This window comes from Meira miltonrushii, assembly GCF_003144205.1.
Source record: "Meira miltonrushii strain MCA 3882 unplaced genomic scaffold FA14scaffold_1, whole genome shotgun sequence".
NCBI lineage: Eukaryota > Fungi > Basidiomycota > Exobasidiomycetes > Exobasidiales > Brachybasidiaceae > Meira > Meira miltonrushii.
This window is the reverse complement of record NW_020289943.1, coordinates 741,080-762,939: the sequence shown is the minus strand read 5'-3', so window position 1 is coordinate 762,939 and position 21,860 is coordinate 741,080. Positions and strand designations below refer to the sequence as shown.

Genomic DNA, 21,860 nt, shown 5'->3' with positions numbered 1-21,860 from the left:
AGACCCGCATTCATCAGCCTATAATCGTTAATCGTACCGTTGAAATCTCTCCGAGGATCAACACAATCTATTCTGATAGCCGTCATCTTGGATTAATGGTTTCTCGTGTTCCAAAAGGTGAGAATTACCGTCTCACTCAGCGTATCTTCGCTTAATGTGCATCCCGCGTTGAATCCCCTCTATTCAGGGCACCAACAGTGGGGTACTAATGCCTTGCCGAAGCTGACCCCAATTATCTTTCTTTTCCTTTTTCTTCTCTTCTCCTCTCCTTGCCAAACGAAACCGCATCGATCACTTCACCTTGCCAACGTGCCCGTCCTTACAACCACAATAATCATCAACTGGATTACGTGCAATATTCGATCCGATTGGAAATTCCGTTCAACGTTTCGGTGGAAAATAACGACGAAATGCGATGCTTGATCTTCTAATCTTGCTCGCAGAGGGATGAAGGTAGGCTATGACACTTTTCCGGATTGATGGTGATCAACAATCACTCGGGGCATTTTCTTGAGTCTATCTGACGGTGCAAGGTACAAATTCTCACCATAGAGGCTCAAACAGAGAGCACCTGAGTCGTTTGAGGAACTTTCCGTGAATAACGATAAGTCGTCGTCTGAAGAGCAGTTGAGATAGGGAAGAGGTTCTTGTTATCCTCTGTTTGCGAAAAGCACATCATAATACGCCATTCATTATGTCACGGATTACACATGAGTACATTTATGTCACCAATCGTATAACATACATTGCATCTTACAATCAATTGGCTGAAGTAACACCATCGCCTTATCGTCATGGGGTGCAGTGCTCGAAGAATTTAACTTAAATGGCCCGCAACACCTAAGATGCACCTTGATAGAATCCAACTACTGGAAATTTGCCATCTCATCATTATGTGATCTATATACGATCTGCAGCACTGACTTCCTCCCAATTTCATGTCTCTTCACACATCGCGCACACCTAAATTTCGATTGCTGATATGTATGGATTGCAGGATAAGTCGATCGCCTCACACAAATATGCGAGAGCAACCACCATAAGATGTCATGATATCGATAAGGATAATCCTACATCGATTGACGTTTTTGACAGTACAATGTACAATAAAAGACCAAAGGTCTTTGTATACGTGAGATATGCATGATGGGAATGAACGGAATGGTGAAAATGGGAGAGTTTGATAACGATCCACTGTTACATTTACTCGTCATCTTCCTCGTCCTCCTCTTCTTCCTCATCGTCATTTTCTCTCAAACTTTCCAAAGTGGCCACAGCGATACGGTCCAAATCTCTTTGACCATCTTGGCTGATACGGCGTCCACCCTTGGGGTCCTTTTCCAAGACACCAATTGCTTCCAAACTTTGAACAGCCTTACGTTGAACGGATCCAGATGCATCAGTGTGACGTTGAGGGCGGAAACCACGGTTCTTTGGTCCACCGTGCAACTTTTGTAGAGCACCAATACCGACGGCTTTGTGGATGTAGATGTGACGGGCCAATGCAGCTAGAAGGGCGGATGATATTGTAATCATATTAGTATAAGGTCGGATGATTTCCTCATTTTCGCATTCGTCTGCTACTCACCAGCACGGACGTAGAACCAGTCAGGGTCGTAAGGACCGAGTTCCTTGAAGGTACCGGTCTTGACAGTGTCAACCCATGTTGGCACTTCCAACTTTCCGGAGCGCTTCAAGTGGCTGGCGTATGCCTGGATGAAGGCCTCAGCTGGGACATCCTTAACGTTAGGCACTAGAGAATGGCGAACGAATCAAAAAGGTCGAAAGGTCAGTATGCCGGTCTTCTCTGAAAATTCGTGTCGGTATTATCCCCTCTCTCTTCTATCGGTGTTCAATTCGATGTCGAATTTGGTCGTACGTCGTATCTGATTGGACCGATCTCCCTTCTCCCTTGAAATGATTCCCGAGCAGCATCTAATCTCATATCGCAAAGTTCGGACCCATCACAATCATTCCAACTGTCCATTTCCCACCACCTTTTCTCATCTCCATGCATTCCCTCTTCCAACAATGTTTCAATCACCGATACTCACTCCTGCGAAAAGGAAAACGAGACAAGGTCAGCAAAGATGTCGTAATTTGAGTCTCAGTTCGAATAAATGACTTACTTGACTATATTCTTGAATCGAGGATGATGATGGCAACGACTACAAGGTTGGAGAAGGAAATCAAAATTGACATTAGAAGCAGCTAAAGGCTTGTTCTGGGCATACGCTGCTGCCTTTCGTTGGCCTTGCTGCGTTTCCGTTGCTTGCGCGCAGTTAGACTGCTTTGGCACTTTCTAGCACTCGTCTTATGCACCACAGCCGGAGCAAGAGAAAACTCCTGCTTAAAAACCACGTGTTGCGGCAAGGTGGAATTCTCAATGCAATGACACGTGATCTTCGAGACTCTCGCGTTTGGAAGAAAGCTTCTTAAGCCGTGTTCTTCCAACTTTGTGCCTGGGCGTAAGAGAAGATTCCCCCCCTCGATTCCAGCAGCTCAAATGACCCAGCTGGCTGGCTGTGAAGGTGACATGACTTCTGCATATGTAAGCAGTTGTTAGAAATGCACGGTGCTTTGCCAATGATTCTCAAAAGGGTGGAGTTATATAGACTTCCATATCCTTCCTCTTCAAGACCATCATTACAACAAATTCGACAATATGGCAACCCAAGACAAGAAACCCGCAGCTGAAGCTAAACCAGAGGTTTTCGGTGACACAATCCTGACAAAATACAAATTCGCAGGTGACATCACTTCAAAAGCTATCAAAGCAACAATTCAAGGTGGTGTAGAAGGAAAGACGATTTTGGAAGTATGTCAATTAGGAGACAAAGCTGTTGAAGAGGGTGTTGCAGGTGTATTCAAGAGTGATAAAAAAATGCCAAAAGGATCAGCATTCCCCACAACAGTTTCAGTAAACAATGTGATTTGCAATTATGCTCCTTTACCTTCCGACCCTGCTTCCTCAAGAGCATTGAAGAACGGAGACGTTGTCAAGGTTCAATTGGGTACTCACATTGATGGGTATGCAGCCATTGCAGCAGAGACTTTCGTTGTTGGCGCTTCTAACTCCAAGCCAGTAGAAGGAAAAGCGGCAGATGCAATCAAAGCTGCTTGGACGGCAGCCGAAGTTGCTATTCGTGCTATGCAACCAGGAAAGACCAACTTTGAAGTTGCAAAAGAAGTCGAAGCTTCAATTCGGGAATTCGATGGTGTTCGTGCCGTTGAAGGTATGCAAACCAACTTGATGGACAAAGATGTCATTGATGGAAAGAAGAAGATCGTTTTGGCCGCTGAACCAACACAACGTCCTGAAGCATGCAAACTAGAAGAGAATGAAGTTTACGGAGTAGACATTCAAGTCACAACCAGTGAATCTGGAAAACCAAAAACGGACAATGAAAAGACCACAATCTACAAAAAGACTGGAAGCACATATCTATTGAAAATGCAAACATCCCGCAAAGTGTTTAGCGAAGTGCAAAAGACTGCTGGTGCATTCCCTTTCAACTTGCGTATCTTGGAAGATGAAAAGAGAGCTAGAATGGGTATTCAAGAATGTGTTAATCACTCTTTGGTTTCGCCTTTCGAAGTATTGTATGACGGAAAGGAAGATGCAATCACTGCTCAAATTTTCTTCACATGCGCCATCTCTGCCAAAGGTGCAAACAGATTAACACCTGCACCTGCTTGGTACAACGAAGAGATTGTCAAGAGCACACAAGCTGTCAAATCGGAAGAACTCAAGGCCAAATTAGCCGCCCCCGTTCGTCAACAAAAGAAGAAAGCAGTTAAGGCTTAAGAAGTTTTCACTTTCTTTTTGAACAGCCTGGCGTGCGATTAGATGGAAGTATATCTGGGCTGTGAGAAGAAGGACGGTTTCTTAATGCTGTCTTTTGACATCCCATCTTTTCTTCTTCCCTATTCCCGCTCGTGTACTAGTACGGCTTCTATATGTTGTGTTTGTTTAAAAGATGCAACAAGAAATCGACACTCTTTTTTCTATTGCTGTATCACAAATGAATAATCGATTCAATTCTCTTGACTGTGGTTTGACCTTGGGTGACATTGTCCTCCCGATATTCTCTTGATTATGGAGAAAGACGAAATGCATTCGCATTGTATCCTCTTGAGTAGCACACATAGAAGCTTATAAGCGCTGCTCACAAACTGAAAGGATACGAGTCTACTATTGCTATATTTATGAGGAAGGGACTCAAATCTCATCTGGTAGATTTATTGAGGTGATAGAATGCGTTCATAATGCTACAATGAAAGAAGGGAGAGAATGAAGGACAACAATCTCAATGTCGGATTGAGTGAGTGTCAGGGCACATATTATGTTTTGTCAAGAGTCATCGAATCTCCGAGAATTGAAGGGAGTAGTCGTTAGAGGTATATTGCAGAGCGAATGAATTATGTGCTTGCTTGCTTGATTTTTACGAGTTCGTTATTAAGAAGAGAATTTCGTCGTTTGATTAGGTACTATGATTTGCAAATCGTTGATGAGGGCTCAACAAGTTCCTCGTCTTTCCATCAGAAGCGTAGGAGGAATGAGATTGCAGAGTTGCGTTTGCGGTAGGATATCTTGCATGTCCATATCCGCTCGCATATCCTACACCACCTCCGTTATTTGTTGGAGTTGAATGTTTCACTCCTATTCCATACTTTTCGAAATCGGCTTGTGTCAAATTTATTCCTCCCGTTGCTGTTGTTCTTTCTTCCATTATCTTCTTTCTCTGTTGACGTTCCTTCTGTCGATCGTTCAATTGACTGAACGTCAAGAATGCCCAAACAGCGATCACCATTACGAACAAACGAACGATGGACGTACTAAATGTGTAGATTGCCCTTAGCAAAAGAGCACCAACAAAGATTCCTACGCCGCTTGTGGCAAGTAGAGGTAGAGATAGTTCCAATTCTCCAACTTTGACTGTCGCAGCAGTAGCAGGATGAGATTGTCTGTCCATATCGGATGATGCGCTCGTACTTGTGCTCAAAGTTCCATGTCCGGAAAGAGAAGACGAAGTGGAAGGAGATTTGTTAAACATTGTGGTTATTGGATGAATTGGTGAAGTAGGTGAACTTGTAACAGTAACACTCTGTCTTCTAAGTGGACTCTTTGGCTTTATCTTTGGCCTTATTGCCATTTGAGCACGAGCAAAAGTTGAAGGCGTTGATGACATGATTGCGTGCGGTACCGTCGTTTTGAATGGGTGCACTGCTTTTACCTCACTTTGGATGACGGACGTAATGATGAAAGGATATAAATTAAATCTTCCATAATGATATAATATTATAAATGCAACTGTGAATCAGGCACAGTGTTCTGGTGTAGGATTGTAATACAAGCAAGCTGCTATTCATATGTCTTCCGATCTTATCATTTACGCATTATTCTCCCGCACGCGCACTTTCACTGTGCGTTGTGCATATGGGGACCCTCCTTTGTTTGTACAAGCGCATTTTTTATTCATTACTTTGCCGATGCAAATTTATTACTGAACAGCTCATGTGGGGTCGGTCACATGAATATCCGGTGTGCACTACTACCGATAAAACAGCTTATAGTCATGAATAGAGCTATTGAGGACTTCAAGCTGTACGGTGTTTCTAGAATGTATTTTGTATGCAGTAGAGTATTCCAATTCAACCAAAAAGTGAAACAAATGCAAAGACGATCATCATCGGGACGGGCGTAATTAAAGCCCTTTCGTACGAAATAAGCAAGTATGACAAGCTTTCAATATAGACTTAAGATTATGTTATGATGAATGTCAGCGACATGAAGGCGCTACTATGTGGTCGAAGTGATATGGGAGTGTATTGAAGGTTGGTCAGGGGTTATACCGTCCCATACTGGGTGTAAGAAGTGATAGAAGCTGTACGAGTAGGCTGAACAGGCTATAAGACTGGCATTGCACCAGCGTTGCACAGCGTGAATGAGTTTAACCTTTGGATTTCCCCGTAGAAGCAGACAAGCAGACTACACACACGCGTGCTTCTTTCGAAACTGAGCATCTACAAACCCAGGCACATTACGCTTTTTATAGCAACACCTTTTTACCAACACTCGCTCCACTCTCCTATTCATCCTTCAAAAGCATTCATCCATCACTTATTGTCACCAATCTTCTAAAAGAAAGCCATAAGCTGCTTGGCAAGCATAATTACCTTTCACAATGTCATTCAATGATCTAGAAAGAGGCGCAACATCCTCACCACCTCCTATTCGATCAAGTAGCAACAACAGCAACAACAACAACAACAATAATGCTGGTACAGGTGGATTGAACGGACAACAATACTTGAACGGAAGTGGACGTTCAAACAGAAACAATAATGCAAGAGGTCCTTTACCTTTGTATCATGCACCCCGGTCATCATCCGATTCAGGCAATCATGAAACACCTTCAGCACCTGTACAATCCGATCCAGAATTCAAACGATTGGCAGAACGGATTGGAATACAAGTGTTCAAGTTGAACAGTAATGTACAAGGGATCGATAAACTTGTAGAATTGCAATTACGAAAGATGAGAAGTAGCGGTAATCAAACAGCGGCCACAACGAAAGCATCCGATAAAGATTGGACAGCGCAAATTCACGATTTAACAGAATCTACTCGAGCATTAGTGAAAGACTTGAGTGGATCAATAAAGGGTTTGGCAGGTTTTCAACCCTCTTCACTTTCTCAGACAGATCGTTTGACAGCAATAAAGTTACAGAGGGACTTTGAAAGTGCAATCAATGCATTTGCCAAGGCACAGAGAGAAAGTGCAAAATTGAGCAGATCCATGTTAGATGGAGCAAAGGAAGAGCGGGAAAGGACATTACGTGCTGCATCCTCTTCTTCAGGACAAGATGCAAACAAGGTTGCTGTGAATGAAACACTTGTTCAGATTGATGACGCACAATCACCAGAAGGACAACAACAACTTCAACAACAGGAACAGAGACAATCCAACGAACCAAGTCAAGCAGAAATTGAATTCCAAGAAACCCTAATTGCAGAACGAGAAAGTGAAATTCGCGAAATCGAAAGTGGTATTCAAGAATTAAATGAAATTTTCCGTGATTTAGGACATATTGTTCAAGAACAAGGAGGAATGATTGATAATATCGAATATAACGTTCAAACGATTGCAACGAATACCGGAGCTGCTGATCGTGAATTGGTCTCTGCTAGTGATTATCAAAGAAAGGCCGGAAGAAGGGCAGCTTGTTTGATGTTGGTCGTTGGATTCGTTGTGGCTGTCGTTCTATTAGCAATCCTTTCTTGATAATTATCATGTACATTATGGTTTACAGTGATCGTGTTCTACAATCTATACTTTCATCTTTTAATAGCATGCTCTTAAATGCAAAGTGCATAGCCAGCTACGAAGAGGAAGGCCTTCTTCTGTTAAGTTGGATTACTGTTTGTTGCTATAAGAACGATTACCCTTATTTCACAATTTGCTACTTTCGCGCCATTCAACGCTCTTTAATATGCACCTCTATGCATCTATGACAACTTTAGCGCTTATCTCATCAGATAAAGCTTTGTCTTTGAATCTTACAAATTCTTAGAAGTTGGCTTCAGAGATGATTGATTTTTGAAACCAAACAAGATTATGATCAAGCATAAGCGACATGACTTTGATCGAGATGCAGGGGAGATACAAAGATGAACAGGTACAAAGTGCTTGACAATCATCTTTTATATTTCCGAAATTGAAATTGAGTTAGAGAGTGGAGGCACATTACGGCAATTCATGCAGTATCACTTCTTACGCTAAAATTCCTAAGAAGATTTGTCAATTTACAAATTGATATGTTCCTTTTAACAAAGATCGTTATAAAACATACGATTAGGTTCTTAACATCTTGACATCAATATCTTGTCAAAGAAAACCATAGAAAAGATGAATCTTGTAGGGTAATAGAACGACTTACTTCCAGAACAACATCTTGGTAACACCGACCAACACCATCACCTCTTCAAAGATGGCACAACGATTGGACCACCTATTGCAAGGGTACACCCAGCAGCGAATACCGTCATTGGCTTCACGTACAAGCATTCCCTCTTCCCGTCTTGAAGTGAAGGTAAAACGGACAGATGCTTTACAAGATGATGACAGTCAGATGTCGTCCTTTGGACCCGACGATGAAGATTACATGTGGACTGCCATAGTACGTATGATTGGAGCATATACCGACTCTTCCGATCTACTGATTGTAGAGCCAATGCAATGTGAAGAAACATCAAATTGGAAAGACAGAATATCCACCTTTCGGATAAAGATAGAGCGAGATGCAACACGAAAGGATGCATGCCAGGCAATTACCAGAATACGAAGAGAAGGTGGAGTGGAATGCTCTCTCGAGGACCTGGTAAAAGCTTCAAAGGAAGCGGGAATGAATCTGATTGAAGGACAGTCCCCCGCTTTGGTAACGATCGGAACAAGTTCATTATCACAGAATCAACCTGACTGGTATCCCGTACAAGGAATAGCTGTCATGCTTGATGCCGAGAAGCAGTCAATTTCAGTCATTGGAGATGCGAGTATCATCTCAAAAGAAATGTCAGATGTGCTAGGACGTCAAATTTGGCAGCTATACAAAGACATGAAAAGTGAGCCTAGCTTGCCTTTCAAGCGTCTACAGATACGTTCAGAAGAATTATTGAGCCAGTATGAGCGACCATACGATCCAGATGAAGCACATCTACCTATCGAATGGCTACGCAAGAACGCAAGAGATAGACCAGACGCTATCGCTCACGAATTATGCGATGAGCCGGATGACGAACAAATACGAACTCTCACATTTGGACAATCGGACGAACGCAGTAATATAATGGCAAATTGGCTTCTTCAAAAGCACAACGTTCAACATGGAAAGCCGATTGGGGTTATGAGAAAACGTGATGAGCACTTTTATATTGCCATGGCCGCTATTCTCAAAGCAGGATGCTGTTACTTGCCAATCGATAAAGATTTACCGAATGAACGAAAAGAATTCATCATCCGGGATTCCAATGCAGCGCTTCTCTTGACTGATGAAGAAGGAGCAGGGGCTGGTCTGGCCAGCAAGCCAAGCTTCAACATGGACGACTTCTCCATTCAAAAAGAGATCGCTCAGTATGACTCTACTGCACCCAATGTGAAGGTAGACTTGGATGATCTAGCATACATCCTCTATACCTCAGGCACGAGCGGCAACCCGAAAGGATGTTTGCTAATGCATCGTGGATTATATTGGGCAATCAAAATGTTTGTTGAGATTCCAAGTAAAGTCACAAATCCAGACACGGATAAACGATTGGCAATGGCAGCCGTTGCATTTGATGTGCATGTAAGTGAAATGGTACAAGGTTGGGCGATCGGAACAAGATTGGTCAGTATTAGTTCAAGAATGTCTTTATTGGCTGATTTGCAGGGAACGATCGAACGTTTTGGTATCACACACATTGGAATGGTGCCAAGTATGATTGAAGCTACATTGACAAAGTCACCTTCGGAATTGCCGTTGAAGTATATTACTTCAGGAGGAGAAAAGATTAACGATAAAGTCTTGCAAAAATGGGCTTCCCACCCTGGAATCCTCTTCGGCAACTTGTATGGCCCGACAGAAGCAACGATTGGATGTACGGCAAGGATCATTCGAGGAACGGATGAGCCGAAAGAGGACATTGGACATGCTTTTGTTGGAAGCGGTGCTTATATTGCCGACTCGGATTTGAACATCTTACCAAAAGGAGTTTCGGGAGAGCTAATAATTGAAGGTCCGTTAGTTGCAAGAGGGTATCTAAACTTGCCAGAAGCAACCAAGAAGAATTTTATCGAATGGCCAAGAAAAGGTTGTCGTGCGTATAGGACTGGTGATTTGGTCAGAATGAATTTCGATGGCAGTCTTTCCATTCATGGAAGAATAGATTCTCAAATCAAATTACGCGGAGTTCGTATCGAGAGTGAAGGTGTAAGCGCAGTGATCAGCAATGCAAGTAAACAAAGTCGAATTGACGCAGTGAGTGTGATTTGCAAACATGAAGCTGTTGGAAATGCAGATATGTTGGTCACATTCATCACGCCTAGCATCCAGAAAGAGAAATCCAAGGACTCTAAATCTGCCAATGAGAGAAGAGGAAAGCCGGAGGTGAGGGAGCTGGAAGATGGACAGCTGATGGACACTCTCAGGAAGGCATCGGTCGAAGGATTGGCAAGTTATATGAGACCTTCTCACATCATACCGCTCACATTCTTCCCGCTGAGTCACAATGGAAAGATCGATACCAAGCCATTGGCTAGCCTGTTCGCTGAGACATCTATGCCAACATTAATGAAGGTGCAGGGACTCATGTCAGAAGAGGAAGGAAAGAAGGAAGAAGACACATTCGTTGGCCCTTCTAACGAAGAAGAGGAGATTGTCGTAGGATCGATCGCTGAACTCATTGGAACAGACTCGTCAAAGCTGTCAATGAAGCAAAAGCTGCTGGAGATAGGCTTAAGTTCCCTCAATTGTGCAAATTTGACAGCGATTTTACGCTCAAAGACAGGCGTAAAGATGAACGTTTCAGATGTTCTTGCATGCAAGACGGTTGCAGAATGTGCGGCATTGGTTGTGAAAGGTAAATCAAATCAGAAAAGCGGCGACGATTTACCTTCTTGGGATGCAGAGCAATTCCGCAAAGCTCACATCGATGTTGTTCATCAACATATTGCGCCAGAGAGCATTGAGGGTATCTATCCACCGCTCCCAGTCCAACCGGGTGTCCTATTTCATGCAATGCAAGAAAAGACTGGCTACGTTCAGCATTTCACATATAGATTCAATGATTCAAGTTTCTCAAAAGAAGCTATTCACTCGGCATGGAGAGATGTTCAAAGCTCTTTGGACATTCTGCGTACAGTGTTCGTGCTGGATCAAGGTGAAGTGATACAAGTTGTTCTTCGAGAAGATGCATGTTCAGTTCCATTCATCACGCGGGAAGTTGCAAGTAATGCAATATCGGGGAAAGAAGACTTTGAAGCTTTCGTCAAAGATAATAGGTCGCTTGAGAATGCTGCTTCACACATCAATGAAGACTTTGGTACTCCGATGTTTTTGGTGACAGCATATGATGCGGGAGATTCTTCTACAGCCAGTATTATGACTGTTTCGTTCAGCCACACAATTTATGACGCATTCGCGGTGAGGAATGTCATGACTGCATTTGACAATGCACTCTCTAAAAGCTCGGTGGTGGATAAGCCTCTCTCAATGGCAGCACTTGTAGATCAGCTTCACTCAATACCAGAACAGCAGCATCAAGTATATTGGCAATCAGCTCTCGAAGGAGCAATAGAAGAACGCAAAAGCTTGTCGTGGCAACCTCTACAGACTACCAAAGGCACAACAGCTAGAAGGACAAACAAAATCTTGGACATCGCATTGGATGACGTTCAGAAACGCTGTAATATTCTCGGAATCACTCTTCAGACATTTTTCAACGTCATATTTGCCTTAAGTGCACGATCTATCTTTCCAACTTGGCAAAACTATGCCTTATTCGGTAATGTTCGTAGTGGACGAAATTTACCACTCATGAAAATCAACGAAGCGGCATACCCCTTGGTCACAGTTGTTCCTTGTGTGGTGGACTTGACGTCAAGGCAGATCGATGAGATCTTGAAGACCACTCATTCTTCCTGGACGAAGTCTGTAGAACATGAGAATGTTGCATTAAGTCAGATTCAAATTTGGGCAAAATCAAGAAACTTAGTCGAAGTTTTATTCTCTTGTCGAGTTGAATCAAATGCGAATCGTTCAAATGCATATCAGTCAATCAAGCATTTCTCTACTTCGGAAATGGATCCAGAATTTCCCTTGGCTGTTGAAGTTCTTTTGGATCAGAATGCTGATTCGGTTGACGTGCGGATCGCACATACCCCTTCAGTCATTACTACAGATCAGATCGAAGACCTTTTGCGCCAAATGCAATCAAACGTTCGTGCATTGTTGGATGGAGAGCACTTGCAAATCTCAAGTGACGATTCACTCATATTGACCGCTAAACCAACACAAAACAAAGGAAGTACTGTCGATGTTGATCCGAAACTTATGAAAGATTTACAGGAAGCTCTTTCTGCTTTCCTGAAGGTGGATCGCAATGTTCTTCAGCCTAGCACTTCATTAGTTTCGTTGGGAATGACGTCTTTACGTGCCGTTGCATTTTCTCACTCGATTGCAAAGTCGCTCGATCTACACGTTGATCCAATTGATGTAGTACAGGGCGACAATGCTATTTCCGTCGCTCAAGCTATCACAAAGAAGAACAGAAGCAACACAAAGGAGGAGGAACAATCAGATTCCTCATGGGACTTATCCACAGAAGAATCAGATGAGCTGGGAGATATCAAACTAGACAAAGATGATGTTATTGAAATCGCACCTTGTACTCCTCTGCAAGCGGGAATGTTGGCTCAAACGGTTGCATCAGAGGGTAGGCTTTATATCCATGCTTTCGTAATGAGACTTACTAAGAATGATCAAGCTTCAGTTAACCGAATGCTTGAAATTTGGTCTGATATTTACGCAACATACGGTATCTTGCGTACCTCTTTCCACTTCCTCTCATCAACCGGGCAATGGATACAAGCTGAACATTCAACGAAATCATGCCCGCTGAGCATCTCGGAGATAGCAGAAGAGGTTGATGAATCACAGGCAAGAACATTATCAACGGCTCATCTAAACATTAAGGGAGAAGAAGCTCTGCGAAAGCCGCCAGTACAATTGGTACTTTTCCGGAACTCTGGACTTCTTGTATTGGCGTTACATCATGCGCTTTACGATGGAGTATCTCTGGCAAATTTGTTTGAATATGCGACAAACATGTACAATGGAACCTCGCTGCCGCAAACTCCTTCTTTCCTACCTATTGCTCGTCAAATTGTTGCTTCAGAGGAGAAAGCGACATCCTATTGGGTTGATAGATTACGATCTGTCAAAGAAAATGTGTTTGTCAAACAACGCAAAGGGGACGATAAATCTACTCAGGCCTGGAGAGATGGTACACAACTCAGTCAAGAGGATACTGAGAGCGTGCAAAGCTTCAAACGTCGCTATGGTGTATCTTCTCAAAGTGTTGGACAAGTTGCATTTGCCTCCACACTCTTTGAATTTGGCAAGAAACGTAACTCTGACGTCGTCTTCTGCCAGGTTGTTTCGGGTCGCACAAAGAGAGAAGCAAGCCAAGTGATTGGTCCAGTCTTCAACACGGTTGCAGTTCGTGTCGATCTGTCTGGGGATGTGAAGGCAAGGGAGATCGTTCAGCAAATCCAACACGAAAACGGTCAATCTTTACCATGGCAGCATGCTCCTTTGAGAAACGTGCAAAGACGATTGCAAAAGACTAGCCTTTCTGATGCTTTGTTCCTCTATCAGCCTGGCGTCGAGAAAGGAGAAGAAAGCAGCACAGCGGACAAACCATGGACGCTGGTGACAAGCACATCAGAAGAAGGATCCACTCAATTTACTCTCAATCTAGAGCTTCATGATGCTTCGGACATTGGAGGCGCTTTGTCGGTAAGAGCAAGTTGTGCAGCAGACGTTTTGTCGCAAGCAGAATTACGAGAGATTGTACAGCTTTTCAAATCCAAGCTTGTTGAGATCGTTCAATCACCGAATAAAGTTCTTGCTCCGGGCACTACAAAGACGCATGTCAATGGTACTTCTGTGAATGGTACGAGTGAACGTGCATCCGATGAAGGTGGACATCCAATAGCAGATGCTACATTGGCAAGCGTACTCAGTCAAGTATTACATGTGAAGCCCGATTTGATCAAGACACATACAAATCTATCTTCTATTGGTCTGGATTCGATTGCAGCTATGCAAATTGCATCTCGAACTCGCAAGCAAGGGTATAGCATTACCCCCATGCAAGTCTTACGGTGTACGACCGTGAATGAGCTATTAGCAGTCGCAAATGCAAAGACTGATGCAGGTAAAGGAATTCAGAAAGCCAAAGGAAGAGTAGAGGATGCTGTTATTCGACCTTCCCAACATATTGTCAAGAGCGCAAAAGATCGTCTAGATTCAAGTATTGCTGAGTATGCCGAAGGTTATATACCAACGGCAGGTATGCGATACCTCTTTTCTGGATGGCAAAGAAGTGGCGGAAGACAATTTCAAATTTGCATTGGTCGTAGAACTGAATCAGGCCAAAAACTCAACGTGGATGCCTTGAAGAAGAGTTGGTCAGATTTACATGCACGTCATGCTATACTTCGATCGACAATTGTTCCAAGTGGAGATGATGAAGTGCCTCTTGTGCTATTTGTGGTAAGACAGGGTCATTGGGATGGCTTGCAAGAGCTTATTGATAAGAGAAAAGAGTTACAATTAGCTAGTACTGAGGAGCAGCAAGATTACGCCAAGGAATTTGGAAGAACTCTTTTACGTTCACCTGCGAGTATGGGAATGCCGAGCAGTCGGTTGGTGATTTTGCAATTACCCGAGTTTGACGCTTTCTTTGTTCAGATGCCACATACTCATTATGATGCGTTCACCGTGCCACGTCTACTGAACGAGCTCTCCCAAGAGTACGTCAGACACAACAAAGATAAACGTCATGGGAGCACAACGTCAAAAGATGACTTGAAAGAGTTGGAGGCATACTTGACACATAGTATCTTGGGAGAAGAGTCTGATCAGCACGAACAGGACACGAAGCAGAAAGAATACTTCCGGAAAAGCTTAGTTAGCCAGCATGAAGCACATGTATGGCAAGACGTCAAGTTAACAGCAGGTGACCACGACATCGCTCGCAAACCGATCACATACTATGTCCGAGAGCTTCGACAAGGCACTCCAAAAGTGCATGAGCTGCTAGAATGCTCTGAGAGAATGCAATTGACACCGGCTGCTATTCTCACATCTACATGGGCTCACGTTCATTCTGGTCAAATGGGTAAATCATCAAGCACATTCGCATTCGTCAATAGCGGTCGATCGGCAGAAGTGGCAGGCATTGAAGATATCTTTGCTCCGACGATAAATCTGGTTCCTACGTTCTTGAACGGCTTGCAAGGATGCGAGGATCTTGCAAAGGAGACTACAACTTTACGTACTTCGATTGTCGAAGCGGCAAAGCGTGTACAAGAACGTTGGAAACAGCAACCTTCATGGGCAGTCCAGAGTAATATGTCCGATATTCGTAAATGGGTCGATTGTCCAGCTGAGCAACCTTCGATTTTCAATACGACATTGAACGTTCAAATACGTCCATCAAAGCAAGCGGGATCTTTGACGGATACCGTCAAATTGAATGGCGCTGGAGAAGAAAGCGAAAAGCCGAATTGGCTTCCAATTCGCTTGCAAGCTGGACCACATCCGCCTTTTGGTGATCGAGGTTGGACGCAAGAAGATCTAAAGATGTCCAAAGTACCAGACTTATTCTTGGACGCAAATGGCTATGTGAGCGATCCAAGCGTTCGGATTGACGCCCGTATGGTCGTTGCAGCTTCTCAGGCCACAAAAGATGAAGAATCAGTAGTCGTTCTGGAAGCAGAGGTGGCACGAGAAGTATTATCTCGAGAGACAGTAGACAGTGCTCTACAGCAATGGGCACAACTACTGAAATTGGTCGTGGAAGCACAATAGAAGATGAATCTGGATGGTAATCATTTCATATCTACACTACTGTACAATTGGATGTCTTTTCTTTGTAATTATACATTGCTACTTGCTAAAAGAAAATATCTGTTTGCTGAATCATCAAGCTCGAGTGCGTTTAAAGCCTCGGAAGGTAAATCCTTCGTCTTCATCGTCATCTTCATCCTCCTCCTCATCAATTACCTTGCTCGAATGAGCTCGTTTGGCGGGTGATACCCGTGTTGTGCCCTTTGCCTTTGCTGCATTTCTCCCCTTCATTTGCGATGGCGATGAGTCGGCATACACCGTACTGCTCTCACGATTTCGAGACGATTCTTTGGATCGTGATTGTCGGCCGCTCGATTTATGACTGGGCTCATTTACCTCGTCATCCCATAACATTTGATCATCATTGTTCATATCACGACTGTCATCGATATCCAAATGAAGATCGATCACAGGCTTCTTCTTGGGTGTTGGTCCTACTTCATCATCATCGTCTTCAGAGTCCATTTCCCTTGGTTGACGTTGCGTCAGTCTAGACTGTGTGGATCTTTTAGCGCTGCTCTGCGTCTGCTTTGAAGCTGGCCATTGTTCTTCTTCCTCTTCTTCATCGTCATCATCACCATTCGCAACAGAGAAGATACTTCTCTTTTGTGAGGTGATGCCGTTCGTTTCTCTCTGGCTACGCATACCATTGCTAGAAATATGACTTTGGGTAGCATAGCGTGGTCCTGTACCATAATCATGCGGCTGCACCAGATCCATCGCAATGGGCTTCCTGGTAGCACGGTCTTTGGAACGAAATTTCTTGAAGTTCGGTCTCCCTTGCCAAGCAGAGGATGCCCCTTCGGAGGAAGCAGTAGAAGTATCACCTACGGTAACAGAACGATTGCTTCTTTCGGTACGGACGAGTGGCACAAAATCAACCTGAACAAAGTTTCCGGCCGCACCAATATTGAAATCGTCAATGGACATCTTTTGCCATGCCACAAAATCTGGATCTTCCAATTCATCATCACGGACTAGCATCGTGGTTTCCTTATTCTTGGAAGAACCAGCTTGAGATTGAATCGGTTTTGCGATTCGTAATCGATCAAATTCTTTGTCAAACGCATCTATGTTCTTCTTGCTCTTTTTCAAAGTCATCAAAGATTGCAAGAAGCGATCATCTTTAGACACTTCTGTTGCCGTATTCGAAGGTCTTTCGGCAATGTATTCCACTCCTTGCTGTGTACGTTGCTGTGTTGGGCCAATTGATTGTGCAGAAGCATTTATGCTGCCGTTTCCAATAGCTTCATTCTGCTGCGTGTTGATCATATCTCGTTCATCCTGAGCTTCTTCTTCGGCTACACGCTTGTTGGAACGAGGTACAACAGTCGTATCAGGATCTTGAGTTTGTGCTTGCGTACGGGCTTGACTTCGCTGAGTTGCTTGACGTTCTTCGTCTTCTAATTGCTGTCTAAATCGTCTGGTATAACGTTCTTGCGTCTGTCCAGTGCCACTCAACAATGAAGAAGTAGGATTTGCGTTCGTCATTGCGTCATTCCCTGAATCCTCAAATATACTCTGCCAAATCTCTGATCTTCTTGCTTGTTCCTTATTTCGCGTCACGTTCCTCCTTGGCTTAGAAGATGCTGGCTGGGAGGATAAATGCTGCTGTTGTTGTGTGGGTGGAATTGACGATTGTGATTCTACAGGCAAATTTGAAGATACCTCTTTGGTAGCTGGAGTGGACAGAGAACCAAACAAATCATCAAACGGATTCACTTTTTCCAAACCTGCTCTACGTTTTGGCCGTCTTGAAGGTGTTGGTGGAACGACGAATTGATTTTGAGCGGTAGTTGGTGGTGCGGGTGAATGCGCACGCTGCTCTACTTGCTCTGTCGGCGGTACGGACCCGGATTGCTCCATGCTTTGATTCCTTTGTTCATTCCCCACCACTTCCTCTTCAGCATTGTTGGTGCTGCTTTGCACGTCCTCACCTTCTTGTGCGGGTTCTTCAACTTCCTCTTCTTCAAATTCTTCAGATGCGAGCTTTGTCAAGAATCGCGAGGGTGCGATCAGAAGAACCGTATCTTGCAGCGCTTTAAGGCCACTCTCTGGCATATACACACTCAATCTGCGTGATACAGATGCGAACCATTTATACCAAGGAGTTTCAGTATCTGTTGTTGAGGTGATGATGACCAACGTAGACTTTTGCGATGAAGATGATGCATTGCGTTGTGTAGAGCTTTGTGATCTATCTTGTGCTTCTTCTTGTTTGGTTTCAAGGTATTGTTCAACTTCCTCTTTACTGGTAAATCGGGATAATGAAGAGGTAGAACAGACCTCGATATGAGCACCGGCTGCTTGAAAAGCATGAGAGCTGTTCTTGAATGTGCGGCGGACATCGTCATCAGCGCTAGCAAACAGGATCGTCATACCCTTGAGCAGAAGTTTGCGTCGTCCATCAGGCTTACTTTTCGATTTGATCTCTTCGTAGGTGATATCGTCTACATTGTCGTCTGGCGGAAAGTAATCTTCATAACTTGGCAGTGAGAGTTCGAGCTCGAGTGTATCCGACTGTTGAATGACTTCATCGATATAATCATCTGTAACAACATACGACTCCGCTACTAAAGCCTCCAAGAGTTGCACGGTAGGAGATGCAGACTTTGTTACCAAATGACTGGCTCCTTGAACGATATTGGGTGATTCGACAATCGGGATACCAAAGGGAGCCAAAGACTTTTGCTTCGAGCGAAGATCATCCAAAGAAAGAACATCAGGCGCTACCCAAAACAACAGCGGTTCCCAAACGATTCGAATGGGCGGAGAACTTTTTGTAAAGATGACAAGATCACCATCTTCAAGTTCACGTTGTTTGTTCGGTTCAACTTCTTCGCCAATAAAGCTCTCTGGATTTTCTTTCCATCTTTCTTCATCATCTCTTGAAATGACTCTTACTAATTTCTTCCCTGCATTTAAGCGAATCTTTGGCCAATCTGCCGAATAATTCACATCAGTTAAACTGGATTGTGATTGTGACCATTTATCCACTTCAATCGAACCGGAATCTCGACTGACAGTCTTATCGGTTAGGATCAACTTTGCTGGAGGTTTTCTGCCAACGTCATATTGTGTGCCCGGCTTGACTAATTTCTTGTAAGGCTCTGTGTACAGAGAAGGAGAGGCTTTCATATTAGCAATCATTCATATTTCACCTCCCCTTCCCGCTCAACCTTCTCACCTTTGCTCCCTTCAAAAGCTGACTCTACAACCCACATGACCACTGTACACCATTTGAATAAATAAAAATCCTTGACGACGAAAGATGGAGGATGAGAAATAAAGAAACGATCATGCGGAGCAAAATGAAGATGAAAGTAGAATTGTCAGCACTAAAGTGTTGTTCTTCTGCAGTGAAATTTCACTGAAGTTCCGCCTTGTCTTCGGCGCGTTTAGTATTAGGCTGCAAGACGTAAAGGTCATAGGACTGACTACCTTCATTGTGACAAAAGCAACACACAATATAACAACATTGAAGAAATATATGATCATTTGTAGACTAGGTATATAAGATCTTGCAGTATGCGAAATTAGATGAAACAGAAACACTACTTCTTACGATTCCAAAATTTACTTCCAGATGAAGGTTGACCAACTTCTTGCGTAGCAGTCGTTTGTGATTGTGAACCACTAGCACCACCTTGCACATTAAGTTGTTGCTGAGAATGATCTGTGACCAATTTTTTTGCAGCAGGTTGGGCAGGATGATTATCTTCTCTTCCTCTTCCTCTACCGACAGCTTGACCAGGCAAAGGTGTTGGTTCAGGAGTCAAATTTGGTAAACCAGCAGCGATATGTTCTTCACCTAAAACACGCAAATATTCCTCCAAAAGTTTTGCATTTCTACTATTTGCCTTATAAATTGCCAAGATCATATCACCTGCAATCGGTACCAAACCAACGCCTGCACTAACACCATTATTTACCCACATCTTCGTTACGATCCAAGGTGGTAAATTTGCACCTTTTGCAGCCGGTCGAAGTACCAAAGAATAATTTAACAATGCATCTGCAATATCACCTGCTCCTGGAATCAAACCAATAATTGCCGTCCAACCGAATCGGAAACCACAAAGCTCGAAACCTTTGTCCAAGTAATGAGCACGACGAGAGATCTTGCGTAGAAGTTGTGCTTCTTGTTTGGTTAGTCCTGGTGGTGGTGGGCGCTATGAGGGATAAGATGAGGAGAATGTCAGTCGTGATCGTGCAAAGTGTTAATACATCTCTTCCCGCTCACCTTTCTTCTTTTCTGTTTGCCATTCGGCTCTGTCCAAAATTCATAGAATGGGTCTTCAGGTTCATATACCCGAGCATGTTGCATGACCAATCTTTTGGCTGCATTAGTTGCAATAGAAGTCATTGTGAACTATAGATGATGATGGAAGCAAGAAAGGGAATTGTTTGACAACCCATTGTTCGTGTGACATTTCCGCCGGATTCTTTTAATCGGGCGTGTGAGCGAGCAGCAAGTGGGTGAATGGTGCACCGCCTTGCCCCTTCTAGGCAATGTTACTGTAGAAGGTGGAGGCTTTTAGCTCAATTAATAGAATTCCATACACGCGTGAAGGAAGAAGAAAAGATTATTTCAACCCTAAACCATATTCTTGACAGGCTCTTGCAAGGGAAAATGACCACACAACTGATCGGGTCATGGTCATTGGATGTCAATGGAAAGGGGAAAGATACCTCTTCCCTTCCATCTCCCAATGACAAGAAAGCAATCGAAGTGGAAAAGGGAGATTTTGGAAGTTTGAATGCAGGCTTGCATGATTTACGTCAAGATATCAATGATGTATTGACACAATGGAAAGATGCAATCGGAGATGAAGGTCAAGCTAAGAATTCAAACAATGCTGATCAGCAGGAAGAGGAAGATAGTGACGATGGAGATGATTGAAATTGAATATAAACACAGATGACATTAAGATGGTATACAGGAACTTGATCTAGAAGAAAAAGGAAACCGAGACAGGAGAAAATGTCGCTTTATACAAGATATACAAGACCGGCATCACTAGATCAGTGCTTTCCGAGGAAGTTTTGCAAGCCACCGAAAGGACCATCATTTTTGCCATGATGACCACCATGATGACCGCCATGATGACCGCCATGGTTGTTCTTGTTTGAAAACATTTCAAAAGCCATCTTTGCACCTTGTGCCAACATCGCACCACCACCTGCACTTGCCAAAGTTGAATGATGACCACCGCTCATCTTGTTGGCTGCCACACCTCCGATTGCACCTAAGGCCATTGTGCCCAAACCACGTTCACCATCTGCGCCTTGTGGAATTGGGTTTCCACGTTCGTCATAACGAACTTGTTGATCTGGACCTTGATTGTGGTTCATGACCGCATTATTACCGCCACCGCCGTAATTTGGACCGCTTGGATGGGCATCATAATAAGAGGAAGCGTTGTTGTTTCCATTCGCACCGTATGGGGATTGACCGTAGTTTTGATAGCCACCTTGGGATGCTTCTGGGAAACTTAGACCACCGGGGTAGGTCTGATATGGGAAAGAGGTGATCGTCAGATTTGATTCTACACAATAATCTTGTCATTGTATGTACTCACAGATGGACCACCTGGATAGCTGCTAGGTTGATTGTAATAAGACATTGTTAATCTTTGAGAAATGATGTAGTTGTGGGGAAGAGAGAGTTAGGATTTCGATGAAAATAGGGCCTTTTTATGTCATTCTCTGTCCACGTTTTACACTTCACAGCATTATCACCGGAGTATGGCGTATCTGCCACAGCATTTTGCATTGAATGAACCTGGTCATATCTTTTACAAGTGTAGCAAATGCCATTAAATGCAGGCTGTGTACGCTACACCTCTTGGCGTATGTAGAATACAACTTATGCCGAATATTGAGTCCGAAAAGTCTTGACAATTCTTTTGAAGAGGCTGTGTGAAGGAACTAATCTTTTGGCGGCTGTGCTGGGTTTGTTCGGCGCCTTTACAACGCGATGCGCTGCGTAAAAGTTGCCTAGGGTTGACAACATTAATCCGAAAATGAAATATATTCATAGAAACAAGACAAAGCTAAATTGATCTTGACATGTTCATACACAGAACATTCTTTCAACATCCCTAACTTACACAGCAGCTGTCTGGAGATCCGACAACGGACAATGCCTTGAATCGGGAAATGTAGCTGAAAGGGCGACA

General features: G+C 43.6%; 9 protein-coding genes across 9 annotated transcripts; 4 read left to right on the top strand and 5 right to left on the bottom strand.

The window, feature by feature from the left end:
* Window positions 1-1,203: 1,203 nt before the first annotated feature.
* FA14DRAFT_176064 (uncharacterized protein) lies at window positions 1,204-2,538 on the bottom strand (the record flags this gene model as incomplete). Its single annotated transcript, XM_025500636.1, has 5 exons — window positions 1,204-1,508; window positions 1,589-1,753; window positions 2,045-2,056; window positions 2,126-2,168; window positions 2,512-2,538. 5 exons carry the CDS (start codon window positions 2,536-2,538, stop codon window positions 1,204-1,206), a joined length of 552 nt encoding a protein of 183 aa, XP_025357061.1.
* Window positions 2,404-3,923, top strand: FA14DRAFT_6428 (Creatinase/aminopeptidase). Its single transcript, XM_025502619.1, has one exon. The coding sequence runs from the start codon at window positions 2,666-2,668 to the stop codon at window positions 3,806-3,808; it is 1,143 nt and encodes a 380-aa protein (XP_025357060.1). The 5' UTR covers window positions 2,404-2,665; the 3' UTR covers window positions 3,809-3,923.
* Window positions 3,924-4,484: 561 nt separating this feature from the next.
* FA14DRAFT_152180 (uncharacterized protein) lies at window positions 4,485-5,192 on the bottom strand (the record flags this gene model as incomplete). Its single annotated transcript, XM_025497514.1, has 1 exon — window positions 4,485-5,192. The coding sequence occupies one exon, from the start codon at window positions 5,190-5,192 to the stop codon at window positions 4,485-4,487; it is 708 nt and encodes a 235-aa protein (XP_025357059.1).
* A 773-nt stretch (window positions 5,193-5,965) lies between these two features.
* Window positions 5,966-7,375, top strand: FA14DRAFT_169706 (t-SNARE). The gene has a single exon (XM_025500225.1). It carries the CDS (start codon window positions 6,189-6,191, stop codon window positions 7,287-7,289), a length of 1,101 nt encoding a protein of 366 aa, XP_025357058.1. The 5' UTR covers window positions 5,966-6,188; the 3' UTR covers window positions 7,290-7,375.
* Window positions 7,376-8,619: 1,244 nt separating this feature from the next.
* Window positions 8,620-10,344, top strand: FA14DRAFT_118250 (acetyl-CoA synthetase-like protein; the record flags this gene model as incomplete). Its single annotated transcript, XM_025496280.1, has 1 exon — window positions 8,620-10,344. A coding segment is annotated over one exon (1,725 nt), but the record flags the coding sequence as incomplete, so codon positions are not given.
* A 5,304-nt stretch (window positions 10,345-15,648) lies between these two features.
* FA14DRAFT_159136 (uncharacterized protein) lies at window positions 15,649-18,984 on the bottom strand. The gene is made up of 2 exons (XM_025498072.1): window positions 18,866-18,984; window positions 15,649-18,788 (listed from the first exon to the last, which is right to left on the bottom strand). Exons 1-2 carry the CDS (start codon window positions 18,900-18,902, stop codon window positions 15,754-15,756), a joined length of 3,072 nt encoding a protein of 1,023 aa, XP_025357056.1. The 5' UTR covers window positions 18,903-18,984; the 3' UTR covers window positions 15,649-15,753.
* A 464-nt stretch (window positions 18,985-19,448) lies between these two features.
* On the bottom strand, window positions 19,449-20,035 carry FA14DRAFT_110598 (uncharacterized protein; the record flags this gene model as incomplete). The annotated part of the gene is made up of 2 exons (XM_025495918.1): window positions 19,449-19,850; window positions 19,922-20,035. Coding segments are annotated over 2 exons (516 nt in total), but the record flags the coding sequence as incomplete, so codon positions are not given.
* On the top strand, window positions 19,890-20,642 carry FA14DRAFT_6176 (uncharacterized protein). Its single transcript, XM_025502568.1, has one exon. It carries the CDS (start codon window positions 20,162-20,164, stop codon window positions 20,579-20,581), a length of 420 nt encoding a protein of 139 aa, XP_025357054.1. The 5' UTR covers window positions 19,890-20,161; the 3' UTR covers window positions 20,582-20,642.
* On the bottom strand, window positions 20,297-21,418 carry FA14DRAFT_159135 (uncharacterized protein). The gene has a single exon (XM_025498071.1). It carries the CDS (start codon window positions 21,031-21,033, stop codon window positions 20,704-20,706), a length of 330 nt encoding a protein of 109 aa, XP_025357053.1. The 5' UTR covers window positions 21,034-21,418; the 3' UTR covers window positions 20,297-20,703.
* Between the last annotated feature and the right edge of the window lie 442 nt (window positions 21,419-21,860).

Excerpts from the sequence above, each read along its gene's own strand:
- FA14DRAFT_6428 (XM_025502619.1), top strand. The coding sequence starts at position 2,666 with ATGGCAACCCAAGACAAGAAACCCGCAGCTGAAGCTAAACCAGAGGTT.
- FA14DRAFT_169706 (XM_025500225.1), top strand. The coding sequence starts at position 6,189 with ATGTCATTCAATGATCTAGAAAGAGGCGCAACATCCTCACCACCTCCT.
- FA14DRAFT_159136 (XM_025498072.1), bottom strand. The coding sequence starts at position 18,902 with ATGTGGGTTGTAGAGTCAGCTTTTGAAGGGAGCAAAG. Across the intron at positions 18,789-18,865 it reads AGCTTTTGAAGGGAGCAAAG|AGCCTTACAAGAAATTAGTC; the intron begins GTGAGAAGGTTG and ends CTCTGTACACAG.
- FA14DRAFT_6176 (XM_025502568.1), top strand. The coding sequence starts at position 20,162 with ATGGTGCACCGCCTTGCCCCTTCTAGGCAATGTTACTGTAGAAGGTGG.
- FA14DRAFT_159135 (XM_025498071.1), bottom strand. The coding sequence starts at position 21,033 with ATGAACCACAATCAAGGTCCAGATCAACAAGTTCGTTATGACGAACGT.